Below are 15609 nucleotides of genomic sequence, written 5' to 3'. Positions count from 1 at the left end.
TATTTAGAGGGTTAAAAACACTATATTTGAGAAAGAAATGTTTCTTAATGCTAATAAAACCAATATGATAACATTCTTAATGGCTTTATTTAAAACTTAATTTTAAGTGATTGCTTCTTAGTTTTAGCAACACTTTATTTCTTAATGTACTTGATACTATTAACCAGGATATTTACATTTTAAGATCCAAGATTTTTGGTAATCTGTTACGTTCTTCAAGGAAAAGCCTTACAGATAATATAGAAAAACTTGGTTTACTTGAGGTCATACGTGTTGTAAATGAGAAAAGTTACCTTTGTTCAGAGAATTAACGGTAATTATTGGAGGACAGAGAAAACCAGTGAATGTGCATGTACATTTCCTAAAATAGAGTGGAGGTTTTTTTTTTTTAATTGAAAATTGTTCAACAGTAGAGAGACAAGCATAATGAGGCCCGATGTACTCAACATCTGTCCACTTAGCAGTACATGGCATGCATATAAGCAATCTTGTCTTACCTCCCATCCTGCACTTCCTAGATTATTTTGAAGGAACTCAAACATTGGAGCATTTCATCTGTAAATATTTCAGTACACATTTTTAAAACATGTGTTTTTTTTTTAAAGTATCATATTACACTTAAAAATATATTCTTTATTTTGTATAGTATGTATTTCTCCATACATCACGTAAATTGTCTATTTTAATTAGTAATTGATTGTAGTTGCTTAATCAGGATCCAAATAAGATCAGTATGTAACTGGTTTGAGACATCTCTTAGATCTTTAATCTACACATTCCCCCACTCTTTTTTCAGCAACACCCCACCTCCTTTAAAAAAGAAAAAACTTGGTGGTTTTCTTTTCTTTGAGATGGAATCTTGCTCTGTTGCCAGGCTGGAGTGCAATGGCGTGATCTGGGATCCCTGTAACCTCCGCCTCCCAGGTTCAAGTGATTCTCCTGCCTCTGCCTTCCTGAGTAGCTGTGATTACAGGCACCCCCCACCATGTCCAGCTAATTTTTGTATTTTTAGTAGAGACGGGGTTTCACCTTGTTGGCCAGGCTGGTCTCTAACTCCTGACCGTGTGAGCCACCGCTCCCAGGCAACTTGGTGGTTTTCTATGAAGTTTCCAACAGTTTGGATTTAGTTGACTGAATCCTTGTGCTATTAGATTGTTCCTCTTTTATGTATCCTTTATGTATCAAATCTGTAATCAGGAATGTGATTCCTGGTCAGATTAAGGCTTGTATTTGGGGGTAGATTAGAGTAGTGGTAAGACCACTTCATAGGCAGTGTTGTGCACTCTGATCAGGAGATTTGTAATGTCTACTTGTCTTCCTTTGGCCCGTTGGAACTTATTTAAGTTGGTTACCAAGTCCTTTTGACACAATGCTGCTAAAGTTTGATAGCTTCTGTGCTTTGTGGTATGATAAGGTGCTCCTGATTTATCATATACATTTCCTGCCCCAAACATAGAATCAACTATTTCTCCAAGGAGCTCTGTGGGTGCTAGGGGTGGGGTAAGTAAACTTAATGGCTTGTTCTATTTGTAGTCTGAGTTAAGTATAGCCTACATTTATTTGAAGTAAGGAGAGAAAACTCCTTTGTTTCCATTGAAACTGTGGCGGATATGTTCAGATTTGATCAGTTTATTAGCTCTCTACCACTTTTGAATTGAACAGATGAAATATCTAGCGCTGAGTAAACGTATAGATGTGCTGTCAGTTCTAGTTCTGTTGTTAAATTGAACCTAAGAGAAAGGGTTGCTACTAATATATTTAATATTTTTTCTTTGTGGCATAACCTGTTTTTGTTTCTACTTTATATTTTATTTATGGAAATAATATTGGAGGGTGTACTTTTTTGGCAGTGCTTTATGAGCCAAGAGAATTAATGATTGATAATTTCTGTTCTTCAAAGATTGTGGAAGATCATCAGCAGTAAACATTTTCTTTTTTAACAGCAGTAGTACCCACTCTCAGTAACCAAATCTTTTTGACACTGTAAATTTTTATAAGTCATCATAAGATATGGATGATAGTGTTTGACTTTTGTTCATATACTTGTTAAAAGTTGAATATTTCTACATATAGTCTATAAGAAATGTATTAAACTTTCTATGTGCTAATATTAGAGTCTGGCATTTTAAGTTTGTAAAGATATGAAGGACAAACTACCTTATAAAATAATAAAGCAATACACTTCATTAATATTAAGATAAATCAACATAATCAGTAGATATAAAAATATATAAATTTTTTACTGTTTCCTTTTGCTGTGTTGCTAAGCAGTCAGCGTAGGAGAGATCTAAATTATATGACCTAGAGGGAGATTTACAGAATTTAAGCAACGAAACTAGTTTTTTATCTGATTTTAATTCATGTTGGATACCAATAGTTGAAACTACTTTAAACTAATTTGATATTAAAGGTATTGTACTGTGGAGTGATCTGATCTCAGCATCTACTTTTGTTTTTTTGTTATTTGATAGTCTATAGAGAATCCTGATTCAGCTGCAAATGTAACAGTTTATATTACAGCAGTTAATAAAAATTTCATGAGTTTGTTTTTCTTAATCCAAAGACTTGAAGTATAAGAGGAAATTTGATTTAATGTATCAAACACACAGATACTCTTTATCATAATGTAAAATTGAGATAAGCCTTAATAATTCAGAGTAATTTATTCTGAAATTTGGAGTAAATGCCAAAAACATTACATATGCATATTTATGTCAGCTAACCTGTTGGCATGAATTGAGTTTTTGTTGTATTTAAACAAGTAAATGTTTGTGTATGTGTATCATTTCTCATTAGGATTTTTAAAATAATTTGAATGAAATATTTTTAGAGTCCTTGGAGTATTTGCATAGAATTTGAAATCCTCCAAATGGAACATCTTCAGTTGAACTTTTACTTTATGAACTCACAATACTTTATTTTTGAGAACTGTTTTACCTGGAAACAGTTTTGAAAACTTACTTATTCTGGTTTTTCTGTGTTTTAAAGATTATTTGTCATGGTGTTAGTGAGTGGTAGAGGCCAGATCTGAACCTAGGTTTTTCTACCTGGAACTGCAGAATTCAATTGAAAATATATAAGCTTTTATTTTGATGGTAGTACATAGGTTTGTTTTTAGTGCTGATTTTCAAAACTGGGTTATGTCCAACTTACGACATTCCTCTTTGAAATTTGTAGCAGTGTCCTGTTTGTCTATGTAGATTTCTTTTATAATTATCTAATTTGGTTATTTAAAATGTTTGATCTATTTTATTTAGATTTTTGTTTTTTTGGAATTTAATGATTTTGACTTTTCATGCCCACAGAGTTATAGTGAATGGTTGCGTGGATTTGAAAAGAAGGCAAAAGAATGTATGGCTGGAACTTCAGGGTCAGAGGAGGTTAAGGTTAGTTCAAGCAATGAACTGTTTGTAAGTTTAAACATAGAAAAAAAGAAGCAAATCAGAGTTTGTCTTCATGAGCTTGGAAAAGATAAAAGATAAATTAATAGAGTAAGGCTCTTTTGAGAAAGTGTAAGAGGTGATTTCATTTTGTTTAAATTTTAGTTGAATACAGTAAGTCAGCTTTGCATTTGATTTGTATACAAAGCTGGTGTTTGCTATTCCTTTGTATTTTGTTTCTAAAATTGAATATTTAATTATTCTTTACTGTCTTTTTAGCCTAGGTTTATAAAGTAAAAATCAGTTGAGATAGAAAGAATCTCACAGGTTTGCTAAAGCATCCCCAGATACATCATTAGAAATATTCAGAAACTGGATTGGTTTTTATCCTTGGCTACTGAAATTGAGGGGATTTATTGTTATTGTTTTCTTGTTTCTTAAGAGGCATGAATAAAATCCTCTTTTCCATGTGTGTAGCATAGGCATTGTGACCTTTCTTAACTTCATATGTGGGTCTGTTTTGATTTTACCACCTAACTAAAGACTTCAATACCAAGACTATGTATTATATATAACGTGGTTTAATAAAATGACCAAAGCGTCATTGAGTGAACTTCATTGCTACTTAGAAAGTTGAAATGTAGGGTTTCATTATAAAACAGTTTGAAACCATTTATCATAATACAGTATTAAGTTCTGAAACAAACTTGAAGCATGAAACTTTCTGGTAAAAGTATAGTTTTTCTTTACTTCATTCTTTGCAGGTTCTAGAACACAAGTTGAGAGAAGCTGATGAAATGCACACATTGTTACAGCTAGAGTGTGAAAAATACAAATCCGTCCTTGCAGAAACAGTAGGAAATGATTTTTAATCTACGTTTTGATTTTACTTTAAATTACTACCTTTTTCCTTCATGGCCTAAATAGTTTATCTTGGCATTAGAATATGAATTTTTGAAAACAACTATACTTTTGTCTGTAGGAAGGAATTTTACAGAAGCTACAGAGAAGTGTTGAGCAAGAAGAAAATAAATGGAAAGTTAAGGTTGATGAATCACACAAGACTATTAAACAGGTATTTACAAAAGAAAAGCTTAGAGCAAGTGCAAGGTTCCATGGTGTAATGGTGAGCATTCTGGACTCTGAATCCAGAAAAGCTTAGAGCGGTGGTTGTCAAAACATAGGGCTTCCAGCAGCATCAGCATCAACTGCGAATGTATGAGAGTTGCACATGTTTGGGCCCCAGTACAGCTACTAAATCCAAAATATGTACGTGGGGTAGCAGCAGTCTGCGTTTTTATGAGCCCCCCAGAATATTCTAATGCCCACCCAAGTTTGAAAATCACTGATTTTAAAGTATGAATATAGAATGTAGAGTGCTAGTTACAGAACTATTACGTAATAAGGTAAAGAATACTGGGTTCGAAATCAGTTTTAAAGTGTTGATATTTAACCCATAATATAGAATTTAAGAAAAAATTTGTGGGACCTGAATGTTACTGTGCAACCTGTTTTTCTCCCATTTACTTCGGTATGATAAAGAGTACCATGTTACTTATTTTTTGGGAGCAACATGCAGAATTTACAGTTGCTGATGGTACTCTACTTTAATGCAGTTGCAGAATAAATACAGCTGAATATCAGTTAATACTAATAAAAAGTTAATCACTTTTAGTTGGGCCTAATATACAAGTGGAGTAGGTTTTGACCCCAATTTAATCAAGTTCAATGTGACTCATTTTTAAGGTCTTTTAAAATTCAGTATGACTGTGAGATGCATTTCAAAACTTTGGAATTATCTTTTAATTGATTCAGAATTCTACATGGTTTACTTGGTCATATAATTCACATTTCAGATGCAGTCATCATTTACATCTTCAGAACAAGAGCTAGAGCGATTAAGAAGAGAAAATAAGGATATTGAAAATGTATGTGAGTTGATTGTTTGATTGACTTGCAACCTATGGATTTATTTTTTTAGTATTAATGGTTGTCTGAAGATCTAGAGTTTAAGATTACTTTATAGTTACGCTTTTAATATCTTGGGTAGTGTTTGAATTGATACAGTTTTATATTCGTAACTGTCATAACTTTGCGTTGTGGGGAAGTACTGTGAAAAGACATTTAAGTGTGTTAATGTTAACTTTCCTGTGTTGCATTGCTAGCTGAGAAGAGAACGAGAACATTTGGAGATGGAACTAGAGAAGGCAGAGATGGAACGATCTACCTATGTTACAGAAGTCAGAGAGGTACTTAAAACAGAATCTTTTCAAGTTTGCTTCTCAATTCAGATTAAGTTTATAACAGAGTGATATTTCAGTATAAGTTGTTTGTGGCAGAGCTTCCGAGTAGCATACAAAACATGGGATATCATAAGGAGATCAATCTTAAACTCTAAACTTCATTGCAGCTGAAAGATCTGTTGACTGAATTGCAGAAAAAACTTGATGATTCATATTCTGAAGCAGTAAGACAGAATGAAGAGCTAAATTTGGTAAGAAGCTTGTCCTCCACTGGGCATCAAGTAGGCACTGAAAACACTCGTATTGACATGTGGAGAAAACATCCAAGCTTTTTTTTTCCTTTGCTAACATCTTTAGCTTGGCATTTTTATAAGTTTAAGATAATCTTCATATTTCAGTGATTCCTAAGATATCTTTCTTTTCTTGACTCCTAAAATGATCCTTCTTTTCTTAGCTCCTAACAATGGCATGTTTGGCTTCCAGCTCTTTTCAAAATTTTCCATGTTTTATAAATCCTATTTTCTCAAATAGCAGTCTTTTCTGTGAATAAAGAAATGAAACAAAGATTGGCTGAGTTACAAAGATTTTCTTCTCAGGCAATCAGTTAATCGGGCCTTTTATTTTCTAACCTGGGAGAAGATTACATTGAAAGTTGAAGATATGTATTCTTCCTTCAAGGGCAGTAATCTAATCCAGTTTCTAATTTTAACCTAGTCTTTCTATATATTACAAATATAGAAAAGCTTATAAAATTCTTTATTATCAACATACAGAGCATAGTAATACTCAAAGCATAGACTTTGAGATAAAGTTAGCTAAATGTCTCAAAACATATAGTACCCTGTATTCCTATTCTAAAGTGTTCTAAAAACTTATACTGATTGTGACAGACTTAGCTATTAGACAGATATGGCTGTCTTGCTCTGTTTCAAACAACAATCATTATGTCTTCCTTGTGAGTTAAAAATTGTTTCAGCACAGGGATTAGAGATTTTTTTTTTAAGTACCTTAATAAACTCTTATAAGATTACAGTAAGTTTTCTCCTTACCCAAAGTTTACCCTGCCCAGTTTGGAATTTTCTCATTAGCATTACTCTATGTACCAAGAAAACTAACTCATTCATTTGTGGTTGGTATCCTATGTTATGGCAGAGATTTATGGGAATCAATTTTTAGAGTGGAGCTGTATGATAAACAGGTTGTATATTCTGTATCTGGAATTCTTGGAACCAGCAATTTTTGGGGGGATTTTGGAATATTTGTATTATATACTTGTTCTGTATCCCTTATCTGAAAATCTGAAATCTGAAATGCTCCAATGAACATTTCCTTTGAGTGTCATGTGAGTGCCTAAAAATGTTTAGGATTCTGGAGCATTTCAGAGTTGGGCTTTATACACATAGAGCCCCCCCCACACACACACACATACGCACACCCACACGTCCACACCCCTACACCTCTATTTTTTAAATCTTTATTTTATTTACCAGTGTTTTACTTCAGTTGAATTCATTTCCACTGCATTGTGAGACTAGTTTTATGCTATACATTATACAGATTAGGACTGTGATATGTCATGGCTGTAAGTCCTCACCCTATAATAAGTTTTTAAAAAATCATTTCTGACTAGTTGTTGGAGATTTTATTTAACTTTGGTGCTTAGTGGCTGACTCAACAGTTGCATGGCTACATTTCCACTCAGCCTAATGCTTTCTTTTTATTTTTTGTTCCTCTACTTCTGTCAGGAGAGACCATTTTGAATGGTTGATTTTTTTCCCCCGCCCCTTGTCTCGAGTTTGGAATCTTTAGTTTTTGTTTGCTTAGGATAACTGTTGCTACTTTTTATGATAAAATAGTTTCGTTTGTCTGTAAGTACTTTGTATATTCTTGGGCCAAAAGATTCATTTCTCTGACAGAGAATATTAAAACTCAAGAGTTGTATAAAGCAAAATAATTTTGGGTACTTAAATAGAGTTCCCCAGATAAAATTTCCCGTTGGAGTTGCCCTCCACCCCATTGCCACCCCTTATTAATTCTCTTTTGGGCCTCCAGAACTGTTTAAAAAGTTATGCCCATGGGTGGGAAGCAAAAATAATTACCTTATGAAAATAAGAAGAAAGTTTTTTGGGAGCAATGTAGTTTATTTTCCTTGGTGATATTTAATTGGAAAATTAGAGAAGCGGCATTATATATTTGTACTGGCGTTACAGAATTTTGTAACTGTCTTGACAAATTCTGTATTCATAGGTATATTGTAAGACTTTCTTGGTGGTATAATTTAGGCCACTGTGATCTTGCACTACCTCTTAGTGAAGCCTTAAAAGATGGTCAGTATTTTGGAAGTTTTTAGTTAACTGGATTTGTAGTATTCTGTTCAGTGTCTTTGAAAATATTATATAATTGACTCTTTAATTGAATTGTATAGGTTAAGAAAGCCTTTAAAAACTAATGGGTAAAGTATCTATTTGCCTTTTAATTTGAAGAATTTCATTGACTATAAATAGCAGTACCTTTAAAAGGCATTTTACTGGAATTTGATGGTTTTGTTTTTTTCATTTGCAGATTTCTACTCTAAACTCTAGTTCATTTCTGTGGCTTTTCTTATGTTTAGCTTTACAGATGGGAACCTCTACTGCTTAGCCTTTCTATACATCTGGTGCAGCATTTTGTCTAATCCACTGTGCATAATAACTGTTAGCAATCCCATTCATTTCTTCAGTCCTAGAGGTATCGGCATAATCAAAGAATGATGCAAATTAATTGTGATGTTCCTTTATTTTTACAGTTGAAGGCACAGTTAAATGAAACACTCAAAAAACTTAGAACTGAACAAAATGAAAGACAGAAGGTAGCTGGTGATTTACATAAGGTAGGGACTGTTTGTCCTAGAGATGTAGTATCATGAGCCTATGTTGTGTCTTGAATCTTAAGCAAACTCAAGCTGCTAATTCTGGATTTGTTGTTTTGCATCATATTAACCCTTTATAAATGTAAGCTACTTGATGTCAGTTGCTATTTTGGAACAAAACTTTTTGGCTTGTTTTTCCAGGATTCTTAGTTCACCTCATTATTTCATCACATTTCTGTAATTAATTGTTTCATAAAGTACAGAGTAAAATTTAATTGGAGTTACTCATTAATATTTGGCTGCATCCCTATATTTTTTAAAAAATTGGGATTTGCCTGTATTCATTTACAAAGTATGTTTCTATTTGTCTTTTGGATAAAACAAAGATAGAAATTTCTGGTTTTTTTTTAGAAGTTTTTTCTTCATTTATTTCTTCATACAAATATATTTTTCCTAATCTCAATGCGAATGGATGATTTTTGGTACTGCATTTCTTCTCATTGGTCTGACAGGTTATAAGTCTGTTTTGAGATATTTTTAATAGTAAAATTCACATATGCTTATATCAAAGCTGTTTTAGAGCTATGATGGTGTTTATGGGAGATAACCATCATTAGAAAAAAAAAGGTCAGTTTTTGGAATAGCAAGAACAAGAGGTAGGCAATGCACATCTTAAATTTTGATAGTATAAATGGAATCTCAGAAACCCAGCAGTAGTAATTTATACTCGTTCCAACGTGGTATGAGAATGTGTGTCTCCCTGTACTCTTACCAGTATTAGATATTGTCTAACATTTAAATATTTGATATTCTAATAGATTTTTTTTTAAGTATGTCATTTAAAAAAGTAAGACTCCTTTGAAAGAGTTGAAAGAAATATTTTTGTTGGTTCTGTCTGCTTATAATTGTTATGTATAAGTCTAGGAATCCCCAAGTGTTTCAGATTATTTTAGTGTAGACAAAATGTGAATTTAGGGTCTGCTTTAGGGGACAAACTTTAATGCTTAATGCACTGTCAAGGTTGAGCAGCATTTTACTTTGATAGCTGATTTTAGTTTTTGCCCTCTGGATCAAAATAGAAAACATGCAATTTAGCCTAGCAATGTAGTTTCTTAGAAAGTACTTTAAAAATATTAAATGGGTGCTCAAAGATAATAGATACATCATCTTATTTACCATAGCTAAATTGGCAATGATGGGTGGCAATTAACTGCCCCATACCAAAACAGTAGAAATATTGTACAGCATTTGGTTGGAAATGCACATAAATATTTGACTAAAAAAGTTTATAATGACTGGGCTCAATGGCTCACCCCTGTAATCCCAGCACTTTGGGAGGCCAAGCTTGGAGGGTCACCTGTGGTCAGGAGACCAGCCTGGCCAAAATGGTGAAACGCCGTATCTACTAAAAATACAGAAATTAGCTGGGCGTGGTGATGCATTCCTGTAATCCCACGGATTCAGGAGGCCGAGGCAGGAGAATTGCTTGAATGTGGGAGGCAGAGGTTGCAGTCAGCTGAGATCACGCCATTACACTCCAGCCTGGGCGACAGAGTGAGATTCTGTCTCAAAAAATGAAGTTGATAGCATACTTTGTAAAACAGTTAAGTATAAAGCAGCATGTATGTTAAGGCTCATTTATGTAATATTTTCTATAAGCACATAATATGTACAGAGAGAGATCTAAATTAGGGGTGGGTATACCCCAAAACTATTTTAGGGGTTGTGGGTCACATATGATCTCTTTAGAATATTTTCGTCTCTTTTTGGGTCTGGGTGGTTCATACCTGTAATCCCAGCATTTTGGGAGGCCAAGGTGGGCAGAATCATGACGTCAGGAGATGGAGACCATCCTGGCCAACATGGTGAAACCCTGTCTCTACTAAAAATACAAGAAGTAGCCGGGTATGGTGGTACATGCCTATAGTCCCAGCTACAAAGGAGGCTGAGGCAGGAGAATCACTTGAACCCATGGGTTGGAGGTTCCCGTGAGCCGAGATTGCGCCACTGCACTCCAGCCTGGTGACAGGGTGAGTCTCGTCTCGAAATACACACACACACACACACACACACACACACACACACACACGTCTCTCTTTTAACACAACCCTTTAAAAAGTAAAAAACTTAGCTTGTATTTTGTACAAGAACAGGCTTTGGGCCAGATTTGTCTAACCTTTAATATAGATTAATACTACCCAAAATATCAACTGTGGGTATTTGTGTTTTTAAATTTCTTTATATAGTTTCTATATTAAGCTTTTAAAAACAGTGAGCATGTGTTATAATCTGGTGGGGGGTGAAGCTATTTCCATTTCGGAGGGAAAAGCCTTCTATTGTGTTTTGAGAGGAGCTTTAATCTTGTACAAAATGAATAAAATTATTTTTTATGTATTTATTAACTGTATTATTTAGTAGGTACCATATTGCTTTCTTTACAGGCTCAACAGTCACTGGAGCTTATCCAGTCAAAAATAGTAAAAGCTGCCGGAGACACTACTGTTATTGAGAATAGTGATGTTTCCCCAGAAATGGTATATATTTTCTTTATCCCCATATCTCTGAGCTAGTTAGGTTGTGAACTGTGTAAGAACAGAAATATACAAGGTCCATCTCTGAAGGTCATCTTTCTTGAAAATATCCTGCCCCTAAAATGTAGTGTTTTTATTGATGTTTGATTTCACTTTTGCTTAGTGAGGTATTATGTTAATTTTAAGGTTTGCACTGACAGGTATGGAGCAGGGGTCCCCAGTCCCTGGACTGTGGACAGGTACCAGTCAGTGGCTTGTTAGGAACCCGGCTGCACAGCAGATGAGTGTATGTGCAAATGAGCATTACCACCTGAGCTCTGCCTCCTGTCAGATCAGCAGTAGCATTAGATTTGTATAGGAGTGCAAACCCTGTTGTGAACTGCACATGCAAAGGATCTAGGTTCCATGCTCCTTATGAGAATCTAATGCCTGATGATCTGAGGTGGAACAGTTTCATCCCCACACCATCAGCCCCCATCTGTAGTAAAAATTGTCATCCATGAAGCTGGTCCCTGGTGCCAAAAAGGTTGGGTACTACTGGCTTACAGACTCTGGAGCTAGACTGCCTGTGTTTGAACCCTGGCCCTGCCACTTAGTAGCTGTGTGACTTTGGGCAAATCCTTAGCCACTCTGTGCTTTAGTTGCCCCATCTGTAAAAAGCAGTGATAATAGTACCTATGCCCCATCTGTAAAAGGCAGTGATAATAGTACCTATGCTGTAGGGTTTTTGGAAGAAGTAAATGAGTTAATACATAAAACGTTTAAAATAGTAGGTGGCACTTAAGACAGTGCCTAGCACTAGAGCTCAGCATAAACTTCTTTTTTACTGTTCGGAATGTGCTTTCTTTTGTGGGGCAAGTTTTTTTCCCTGAAAGAAAAACTGGATATATTTTTGGTATTCATAGATCCTAGGTTTTTTTCCCTTTGTGGCCAAGTGACAGCATTTATAACATAATTTTCTTTGGTGCCAGCTAGTTTGCACCACTAGTTAGCAAACAGTATTTTTCCAGGTGGTTTTTGCTATTGTTGATTTTCTTGTCATTGTTCAGATTTTTTTTTAATGTTTGTATTTAAATCAGTCGCATAACATTTTCTTTTGTTTGGTTGTACATTTCTTTTCTTCGTGTATGGAGTTAATCATCACTTCGATCTTCTTTTCAGGAGTCTTCTGAGAAGGAGGCAATGTCTGTAAGTCTAAATCAGACTGTAACACAGTTACAGCAGTTGCTTCAGGCAGTAAACCAACAGCTCACAAAGGAGAAAGAGCACTACCAGGTGTTAGGTAAGAACAACTGAAATACTGCTGTCTATGGGTAGCTGACATTAGGTGTATGTGTAATGTATGTTTACCATAAATAAAGGAAACTCATACTTCACTAGAGAAAATATTCCTTCTTTATCTCAGAGCTTCCAGATGACAGCCTTTAGCTTTCTTGGATCTTTAGTTCTATTTTGTGCATATTTTGAAGGTCTTGTAGCTTGGAGGGGTTATCTTTGCCTCCTTTGACCTTTTTATCAAATTGACTGTCTTGTAACTTGGCTGCCTGGGTTTTTGTTTGTTGCCTTCATAACTACAACAGCTTCATTAGTTTATTCTGATCTTAGTTCAGGGAAAGTATCTATGACCTTCCACTGCCCCCTTCCTCCTTTCCTACCTCCCAAAATAAAATGACCGTAACATTTTTACTGAGGTAAGATTGCTAAACTGAAAGTAAAGTCATCACAGCTTCTTAAAATTGAAAGCTGGTTTTTATTCAAGTTTGCTTTTGTTAGGTAATCTAAGAAATTCATTTATTAGCTCCGAAGTGTGGTTTTTTACCTGAGGGTTCGTATACCTGTCATTAACCAAATCATGTCATGAGTTTTTATTGCCTGTATTACCTTGGAAGGCTCAGATTTGGTAGCATTTTAAAATGACTTGTATTCTAGCTGGTGAATGCAGTTTTTGTTTTTCTGGTTGTAGGTTTTGGTGTTTTTTGGTTTTTGGTTTTTGTTTTTGCTGTTGCTACCTCGATTTTTTCTGTTTTATGAATAACTTAAGTCACACTGTCTTAAGTTAGAGTGTGCACAAAAGCATAATTAGAGTATTCAGATATACATTGAATACTTCAGACATTCTTTTGAAGCTATTTTCCCTAAAATCATGATATCCTGGAGACCCTAAGGGACAACTCATCACTGAATTGTCCCTTTCAGAACCCCTGCTAATACTATGTTGGGCTATACAAGGCCTCAGGGAGAGCTTAGGTTTCCTGGAAAAGTTGGGATGGACTTCGATTTTGATGTTAGAGGGGCATTTTGTCTAATTTTAGAGTGATCATCCTCTGGCCTATGCTGACACATTCTTTCCTTCAAAATGCTAATTCAGGTCAGTTACCTCTAACACGACTTTCCATATAATAAGCCCAGCTCATTCTTTAACATACCAGCAAAAGTAATTAAGCTTCATCCCAAATCTTTTATCCGTGTTAAGCTGAGTTCTCTGTTTTCCCAGTGTAAAACTTCAGCCACATTTTCTCGCTTTTCCAAATTAGAAAATAACCTTGCTTCCTAGGGAAACTCTTGCATCTTTCCTTCCCAGGACTTCAGTGTTTTTCTTTCCACTGGCTCCTCTGTTCAGTTTTGAAAACATGCTCAGATGGTTTATTTTAACCTTGCACTTCCTTCAGGTTGTCACTCTTATGTTTTACTTTTTTACTATTTAATATTCTTAAGATACTACTCTCTCAATATCTACTTATTTATTTGTTATTGGTTACTTTATCCACTCTAGAATGGCTTTTCTTCCTGCTAGTCCAATGAAATGGTTTTTGTAAAAGTCAGTAATGATTCCTAATTGCTAGATCCAATAAATAGGCTCTTCTTTTGCATATGATGAGATACTGAAGGTACTTAAGAGAAATATGTTAAAAATGCTGATGTTAGGCCTTTGTGTTATAAGGGAATGGTTTCATTTCTAGAAAGCTTAAACAATTAAAAGATTGCCCATTACCCCTTGCCTTTAGACCTCATCAGTATTCTCTCTCCAGCGTCTCATAGATGTTCTTTAATATTTTCCTTTTGCTCCTAAATACATGGTCTTCTCATTTTAAATCTTAGGAACTATTTATATTACATTTGAGACTTAAAGTGTATATTTATTAAAATATATCTGTGAACCTTCACAACACAGTTAGCAGGCAGCTGCCCTAGGTGATAGCACAATATTCCTTTGTCAGCTGATGAACACAAGTCCAGAGTTTGGCAGGTGGGTGGTTGACACTATTAGATCATGAATGATAGGATGGATTGTTATGAAAATAGAGGCCCACCAGGCACTCTTGAACTTTTTCCTTCCTTAGGCTATAGCTGGCATTGTTGTTGAGAATTCTTCCTTATGTACTTATGTTTTGGTCCCCATAGCTCTTCTTTATACCCTTTAAATGTTGGTGTTATCCTCAGGTTTTTATCCTTAGCCATCATTTTTGCTCATTTTCTCCCTTCTGTGTACTCGGTTTAAACTGACACCAGATGATTAATTTGAAAATACACATTTCTTAATCATTGGCGTATAGGTAATAGGTTAATATATCTGATGTCAAGAAACCTTTAAAAATATACACAAGTACTTATGAATTGTTTACAATAATGCTGCACATATTCAGTAAAGGGAAAGTTGTTTTTAAAAGCAAATATGTAAGAGTTAATATGCAGGAATTTAGTTTTTGTGAATCCTGATACGTAGTACTTCGATTTCTTAGAGCTGTAGGGATAGGTATATTTAGCTGATACCTTTAATTTGTGAAAACTTTTCTTGTGGAATTTTTCCCCCCATTCCTTATTTTTTCTTCTTCCATTAAAAAAAAAAAAAGGCTGTCATCTTCCTTTGTCTTTTTTGCGGGAGTAGGGGATTAAGGTGCCTTTTATATCAATGGGCAATATTGGCATTTTATAATATACTTTTTTGTTCCCAGATATCTACTCTTTATGTTTCACATTTGCCTGGTTTCTAAGTATTCTAGGTGTATTTCTAACCAAATCAGAAAACGTTATTATCCCATGTTGCCTTGTCTTGGAACCAGTTTGTAAAATCCTTTTGAGGGCGGATAATAATTTTAATAGCTGACACTTCATGAGTATGCCTGTAAACATAAACATGCTTCCAACATGTGGCAACTCATTTAATCTTCAGCATCACTCTGTGCATTTGGTAGGTAGATACTATTATCATTAGTCCCATGTTAGAACAGACCCAAAGAGATTCTGTAACTTGACCAAGTTTATACAGCTAATAACTGGGCGAGCTGGGGTTTAAATCATGGTAGTTGGGGTCCAGGGCTTGTGTTCTTAATCAGTGCTTTTCTTCCCCTTAATCCGGGCAGTGTGTTCCCTGATGCTTTTTGTCACTGTTTTCTTTTCTCCTAATTTTGTTTCATTTACTTAATTATTTACTTATTTATTTTTTGCCAACCTCTTTAAAGTTTTCTCAGTCAATTCTGACTTTTTCCTAAAGTTGATACTTGGTTTGTCAGTAGTGTATTGGAGAGATTTATAAAATTATCCAGAAGAAATGGAACTGAAGCTCTGTGTGTACTTTCTGTACTCCCTGTAGCAAGTAAATTCTTATG

General features: G+C 34.7%; 1 protein-coding gene across 17 annotated transcripts in view; it reads left to right on the top strand.

Annotated features, from left to right (window-relative positions):
• The window catches only part of KTN1 (kinectin 1), a 114491-nt gene that overhangs the window by 97295 nt on the left and 1587 nt on the right, over positions 1–15609 (top strand). For 9 of the 17 annotated variants that reach the window (XM_074393911.1, XM_074393902.1, XM_074393907.1 and 6 more), the window contains 9 exons: positions 3306–3386; positions 4145–4234; positions 4363–4455; positions 5237–5308; positions 5546–5629; positions 5791–5874; positions 8409–8492; positions 10913–11005; positions 12164–12284. In XM_074393911.1, coding sequence (XP_074250012.1) covers positions 3306–3386; positions 4145–4234; positions 4363–4455; positions 5237–5308; positions 5546–5629; positions 5791–5874; positions 8409–8492; positions 10913–11005; positions 12164–12284 — 802 coding nt within the window. The remainder of the gene's footprint in view (positions 1–3305; positions 3387–4144; positions 4235–4362; positions 4456–5236; positions 5309–5545; positions 5630–5790; positions 5875–8408; positions 8493–10912; positions 11006–12163; positions 12285–15609) is intronic. The other 8 variants (XM_074393915.1, XM_074393909.1, XM_074393913.1 and 5 more) reach the window with 1 other exon arrangement.

The sequence above is a fragment of the Saimiri boliviensis genome, chromosome 2 (assembly GCF_048565385.1).
Source record: "Saimiri boliviensis isolate mSaiBol1 chromosome 2, mSaiBol1.pri, whole genome shotgun sequence".
In the NCBI taxonomy this organism is placed as follows: domain Eukaryota; kingdom Metazoa; phylum Chordata; class Mammalia; order Primates; family Cebidae; genus Saimiri; species Saimiri boliviensis.
This window is presented reverse-complemented; position numbering and strand designations above follow the sequence as displayed.